Source organism: Papilio polytes, unplaced genomic scaffold, assembly GCF_000836215.1.
Source record: "Papilio polytes unplaced genomic scaffold, Ppol_1.0 DF823991.1, whole genome shotgun sequence".
In the NCBI taxonomy this organism is placed as follows: domain Eukaryota; kingdom Metazoa; phylum Arthropoda; class Insecta; order Lepidoptera; family Papilionidae; genus Papilio; species Papilio polytes.
This window is the reverse complement of record NW_013525213.1, coordinates 2,021,702-2,028,981: the sequence shown is the minus strand read 5'-3', so window position 1 is coordinate 2,028,981 and position 7,280 is coordinate 2,021,702. Positions and strand designations below refer to the sequence as shown.

General features: G+C 35.9%; 1 protein-coding gene across 1 annotated transcript in view; it reads right to left on the bottom strand.

Moving 5' to 3' along the window:
- Window positions 1-2,190: 2,190 nt before the first annotated feature.
- LOC106101275 overlaps window positions 2,191-7,280 on the bottom strand; it is a 9,937-nt gene continuing 4,847 nt past the window's right edge. The window contains exons 6-9 of the mRNA XM_013280441.1: window positions 4,626-4,879; window positions 3,898-4,335; window positions 3,169-3,543; window positions 2,191-2,550 (exon numbers count right to left, since the gene is read on the bottom strand). Coding sequence (XP_013135895.1) covers window positions 2,191-2,550; window positions 3,169-3,543; window positions 3,898-4,335; window positions 4,626-4,879 — 1,427 coding nt within the window. The remainder of the gene's footprint in view (window positions 2,551-3,168; window positions 3,544-3,897; window positions 4,336-4,625; window positions 4,880-7,280) is intronic.

Here is a 7,280-nt window from a genome sequence, read left to right as displayed (position 1 = left end):
ATTGAAATAACTCAAAAACAACAGAACCGATTTCAAAAATTCACCATTAAAAAGCTAGTAACTCAACTAGTCTATACTAAAGATTAAATTAACTGGTTTTATTTTTTTTACCATCGCATCGTCATTATTTCAGCTTTAACTACATTAAAATATTTTTTCCTATAAAATCTGTTTATTTTTACAGAATACATTCTTAAGTATGGAACAATTTGAACACGATATTTATTTATCTGTTCAAAATCTGGGACGTTTACCTTAATAATAATGAGATTCGAATTTAAACATCTGTTCGCGATTGGATTAAGACATTATTCCGAGCGGCGTCCACAAGCAGCGCCCACCCCACGCCGCAGCCGCGTCTCAAGAATTACAATGCTCTTTGTTCATAGAATTATTCTCGCTAAGGTGAGCTCGCGGTTTACACAAATTAAATAACTTTTGATTCAAAACAAATTATATTTTAATATTAGCCTTACAAATAAACACGGTATAAAGTTAAACTTAGAAATAAGCGAAATTCGTACTAATATTTGCTTATACTCAGTTAATGTTATGGAAAACTGATTACGTGATGAACAAGGGAAACTGAACGTATATATTAACTGGTAAACGCTTAACAACTACGATAAACCCGCTCTCAGAATATTCTTACATACGGTTGATTAGTTTTAAGTTTGTTAGGCTTTTATATCATACTAGCTGTTCCCGTGCGACTTCTTCCGCATAAAATAAAGAAAATTTTATTTAATTGTTTACATGTGTCAAATTATCAATTGCAAATGTCAGAACGACATGACATGATGACAATCCTTGACAACCTTGCTTCCTTGATGTTGGCAGCAACTTATGGTCTCTATCCCACATTAGTTTTTATCTAAAATATTTACCCCCTAAAGCGTGACGTAAGCGTAGGGCTCTTTATTAGGAAAAGAACTGTTCAAACATAAGCTGTAATTGCTGACATCTGAGGCAACAAAGAAGTGTGTGTTTACGCTTTATTATAATAGTATAGATACTAATTGTTGCTCGCGACTTTGTCCGCGTTTAATTAAAAAATATATCCTATGTTAACCTTTCTCACGGTGAAAGAATTTTTAAAATCGACCCAGTAGTTTTTGAGTTATTTCAAAATATAAAAATATTATTTATTGAATGTTGAATTTAACACTTGGGTATATTCTGCCATTTCCGATTAAAGCATGTATATGTTATCCTTGTACGTTATTTTAATTTGTCACGCACATTTAAAGCGCTTTTTACCGCCCAAAGCTAAACAAGCAGCGCTTTGTCTGCTTTTTTTTCTCCGTCGTCACCGTTCGGTTTGTTGCAGTAATCACTCAGCGCTTCCAACAAAATATGAATGCGCTGAAAATTATGAAATATAGCTTTTGAAAGCGCTTTTCGCAGCCGTCACAGATTACTTTTGTATGTATAATAGCGAGTACTCTTTGTCTGGATATCTGTTGTAACTGAGACATTGTAAAAAATGGTAAATTTTTCAATAGGTTTTTTTTCAATTGAATTGAAAGGGAATGATTGTACAGAATTGTTTGTATTGGTTGTATAGATTTGTATATTGGGAAGTTTTTGAGAATAAAGTCCTAAGAGATTAAGGTCCTAATAATTGAGACTGTGTTAATATTTAAAAAAGACATGCAAAGCGACTTGAAGAGAGAGCAGGCTATCATCTCTATAAATTATTCTTATGTTGGTAGTGATGTCATGATTTTACACTAATGATAATAATAATAAATAACCGTAAGATAAATTAAAACATAATTTAAGTTCAATAAAATTCAACCTATAAATCGGAAGGTGTCGCCATCTATTGTCGAATAGAAAAACTAAATTTTATTTAATCTAATCGAAAATGTTTTCTGTAAAGTGTAATAAACTTTCATTTCGTGCAGAAATTTTAATTTTTTGTATTTATTAATATTCGCCTCCTTTTTTCGTTGTTTAAACACGTTTGAAAATAATCTCTATTGTAATTTTACAGGTAGGTGCTGCCATCTATTGGAACAGAATGAAATATTCCCTTTCCATGCTCAGAAAAGTTATATAAAACGTCCGCTAGATGGTGCTGTTACAAATCTATAAAAATGATTTTTTTCAATTGACAAAATACGAGTTTAATCATTTATTTGTTGGAAATTCTTTTTTTTTTTATTAAATATTCAGAACTTTAGCTTATAAATGGCCAATATATTGTCCGACCCAATTATGGTCGACTCTATCCCATGGTATAAACAGCATCATTCCAGAATCATGATTGGTAGTTTGAATGCTTTTCCTTTCACAATTAGCGTAGCAAATGAAGTCACAGCTTTGTTTCTTTGCATTGAAATGTAAACCTTCGGAACAAGTAACTAAGGTCGCTTTTCTGCCGTCGCATCTCCAGAATTTGTCGCAATCCATGTGTGGCCAGGGTGCTACGTTGCAGTCAGTCTCACACTTGTTGTCACCATTGCCACCATCTCCGTCTCCACCACCACCGCCACCACCTCCACCATCAATTTCACAGCCCGCGTCCGCAGGGAAAGTGCAAACCTGTATTTTGGTAACAAAGAAACGTCATTACATACAATGTTTTCAGTTTATTGATAGAAACATTACGTTTTCTGTTATAACAAAAATAAAATAACATACTGTTTACTGTATACACATTAAATACACCTGAAACTAAACTATCGCACAACTGTTTAGTCGCGCTTTGATTCCTATGAGCTTTTTTTTTTTATAATATAAGGTGACAAACGAGCAAGCGGCCACCTGAATCCACCTAAATGGAAAGTGACCGCTGCCCATAAACATCCGCAATTACAGATGCGTTGCCTACCCTTGATTGACGGAGGAGACGCATAAAGACGGATAAAGAGGAGATTTTCTCCTTCCTATGCGTCTCCTCCACCGTCAAATCCTCTTTTCCTTCCCATCCTTTCCTCTTATAGAAAGGGTGGATAGGGAAAGGGACTAAAATTAGGCCTCCGGTATTAGCTTATATGGAGGTGCGGAAACTACTCGATTTTTAGTTGAGCAACTAAACAGTTAAATTGGTTGCGAAACAATCGACAATCGCACCAAAGTTTAGTCAAAGGTGTGATTAATGCACTATTAATTAATTAAGTTACTTTAACAATTACTTTACTTAAGCAAAGTTAAATTTACCTGTAGCGTAGGACTGAAATGTAATCCAGACGGACAGGAGTGTTCAACCTTTTCACCACGAACACAGTAGAAGAATTTAGTGCAATCGCATTCATGCGGCAACAGTTTGTGGATAGAAAAGTCAGCGGGGCAACCATTTGGCAGGAGTTCTATCTCGTCTACTTCACCATCACCTTCGCCATCTCCACCATCTCCTCCATCACCTCCACCTCCACCTCCACCTCCGCCTCCACCATCGCCACCATCTCCACCTCCGCCGCCACCATCTCCTCCATCGCCGCCACCTCCACCACCGCCTCCGCCTCCACCTCCATCACCGCAATCGCATCCTCCAGCGTTAGGGTCACAACCAGCGTTCCTCGGCAAATCGCAAACCTTTAAACACATTAAAGAAATGTAGTAACAATTAATAAATAGTAACTATTGTTAATATTTTATCTAATCTTATCGAGACTTTCTAAACATCTGTCTATGCACGGTAGTTCCCCCAGTAAGGCAATCTGATATTACGAAATAAGTCTGAATAATCTTGGATTTTATTATTAGAGCGCTCGCACAACCTTGACTAAACTATTAGGCAACTGTTTAGTCGCACTTTGATTCCTATAAGAAAACATTACTCAATTTTTAATTGTGCAACTAAACAGTGGAATGAGCTATGAAACAATCGACAATCGCACAAAAGTTGTGCGATAGTTTAGTCAAAAGTGGGCCCGCTTTTAATGTTACCTGTAACTGCGCGTTGAAATGTGTTCCTGCTGTACATTCCCGCTCTAAAAGTTCTCCTCTCAAGCAATAGTAGAACTTGGAACAGTTTGATTCGTGCGGCAACAATTGGTGTATGGTGAAGTCCGCGGGACAACCGTTTGGTAGTGTACCTTGATCAATACAAGGTGGTCGTGCGGTGGTTGTTGTTGTGGGTGAAGTTGTTGTTGTGGCTGGAGGGCATATGGTGTTAGGAGCTGATGTTGTTGATGTAGTGGTTGTCGATATAGTTGTTGTTGGAGTTGTTGTTGTAGTTGTGGTTGTTGACGGAGTAGTTGTAGCTGGTGGACAAATAGTTGAAGGAGTTGTTGTGCTTGCAGGTGGACATATTGGCGTAGTCGTTGAATCATCTGGAGGAGAACCGGGTAGAGTACAATTCGCCAATGTCGGATGAATGCAAACCTGTTAACAAATAAAATAAGATAACAAAATGGACAGAAAGAAGGGTGTGATAACTGATATGAAGGATAGAATATCCCGCTGGACTTAAACCTAGCGCTTCCTTTTTTTGGTGTCGGGGGAAATCTTCAAAAGATACCCTGGTTCTGGGAGGAAGGTAGGATTATGTAGGATATGACTTTCTAAAACCCTCGGTGGCCGTTCTCTAGTGACAGACGAAGGTTCCAGGATCTCCAAGGAACACACCGGAACAAACCTAGCGCTTAATTTATAGCGTCTTAATTTTAACTTACATGTAATTCGGCAGAAAACTCAGTCCCTAAAGCGCAGTTTCTTGGCTCAATCCATCTTAGACCGTATTCACAGTAGTAAAACTTGGTACAATCGTAATCATGTGGCAGAAGGTAATGTGTCTCGTTGACTGGGCACCGTTCGTCGGGAATAACTCTCCTGTCTTCTTGGAACATCTCTTGATCTATTTGGTTCTCTGGAGCATCTCGTGGCATCCCATGGCTTAATGCCAAGAGAGCCAATAGAAATATTCCTCCTAAAAATTAAGAATGATTCATATATGATAGCGTTTGCTGAAATGCAGAATTGCTTGAAACTTGTTACGTAGACTCAACTCTTTCATTAATGGTTGATCGATTTCTCATTGAAATAATTTTGTCCCCTTATTACTAGTTTTTCTGATTCACGTAAGTATCTTTTGCAAAGTATTTAAAGTACATACAACGGGCTACAACTTGGAATAAACAATAGAACAACTATTGTGCGATTGTCGATTGTTTTGCAGCCAATTCAACTGTTTAGTTGCACAACTAAAAACGAGTTGTGCCTCCTCCATTAAGCTCACAGGAATCAAAGCGCGACTAAACAGTTGGGCGATAGATTAGTATCAGTTGTGGGCACGTTTTTGGTCTAAAAGTATGGAAGTCTAGATTTCTAGTGCTATAATTTCGTAACATTTATAACCTTTACAATATTATCTGATGGTATGCGATAATCTTTGAGTGATATTCATTTGTTATCAGTCTTTGTAAAATTAATGAGAGCGGTGTTTTTGTTGTTATGATTGTCGATTAGATTTTATAAAATATGATTAACAATGCAATAGGTAATAAAATGTTGAAAACCGTTTCAGTGGCAAATGATAATAAAAATCTTTTAGTATGTTTGATTAACAAAGGCCAATCAATTTGTTTCCTAATAAACTCTATCCCGGAACCAAATGGCACTGAGATCTGTAATACATATTACCTTTATATTTATCTCTTATATTTTTCTATACTATCATAATAAAGCGTAAACACACACTTCTTTGTTGCCTAAGATGTCAGCAATGACAGCATATTGGTGATTTTTTTTAATTAATAGCCCTACACTTACGTCATCCTTTAGGCTGTATATTTTCACGCCATTAAACTTTGGGGGTAAATATTTTGGGTTAAAACTCTAATGTGAAAGATAACTAAGGTTTGTCATGTCAAATCATTTTGACATTTGTAATTGATAATTTGACAAATGTAAACAATGAAATAAAATTTTCATAATTTCATGCGGATGAAGTCGCACGGAAACAGCTAGTCTTTAAAAAAACAGGAACTATAATATCTATTAATACAAGTATTAAAACAAAGTAAAAAGATGCCAAATGTACTTTTGAATTCGTCCATAAAGTGATCGCTACCCATAGAAATCCGCTATGAAATGTGCTTTCTAACTTGGTTCGACAGAAGAGGGGTTGGATAGAAAGATGACATTTCCCTCTTCTAAGAGTCCCTCCCCTCATCCATGTAAGTAAGGTGTGAGAAGGGGACTAAAAGCGGGCCACCATGGAACACACTCACTAGACAAAAGACGTAATTGCTTCCACTACACGCATATCTAAAACTATTAATAAAAATAACGTTTTCCAATGGATAGAACGTATTTAATTTACTTTAGACCAAACATTTTCATCATGTCAATTTTCATGTGTAATTAAAAAAAAAGCTTTCAATCTAAGTGCTGTTTTATTAATCTACTAGCTGTTCCCGTGCGTCTTCATCCGCATGAAATTATGAAAATATTATTTTATTGTTTACATGTGTCAAATTATCAATTGCAAATGTCAAAATGACATCACATGATGTCAGTCCATGGCAACCTTGCTTTCTTGATGTTAGCAATAACTTATGGACTCTTTCTCACATTAGTTTTTTTATCCAAAATATTTACCCTCTAAGTTTAATGGCGTGAAAATACATAGCCTAAAGCATTACGTAATTGTAGGACTTTTTATTAAAAAAAGGATTATTCAAAAATATGCTGTAATTGCCGACATCTTAGGCAACAAAGAAGTGTGTGTTACAGAACCTTATTGCTATCTCTTTCTTATATAACAGAAAGAAAAGAGACGACAATACATACCAATCATTGCGTCGAATTGACGCGTTTCGTGTAACTGAATTTTGAGTCCAATCGATTCAGCAAGAGATCTCCGTTGCACTGCGAGTAATTACAACAGGAATGCTATTTATTCTTAATACTGCATTTAACGTCATTGATAAAATCAAATATTTGATAACAACACAGATACAATCTATAATATCTTAAAAACGATCATTTATTTCGGATAAGAAGTTGAAGACCATGATTTTCTTCTAAACAGTAAAGTGCAAGCCTAACAATTGTCAATCTTACAAATATTATAAATGCGAAAGTTTAGATGGATGGATGTTTGTTAGAGTTTGTAGCCTAAACAGCAGAACGGATCTTGATGAAATTTGTCATAGATATAGCGAACTGTCTGGAAGAACACATAGACTACTTAGTTTTTTTTTCAATTTCATGCGAACGAAGTCGCGGACGAAAGCTAGTTTTTACATAAATAGTCGAGTCTACTAAGCCTTACGTTTGTCAATTTTCTTCTAAACAGTCTAGTACAAGCCTAGTGTTTGTCAATT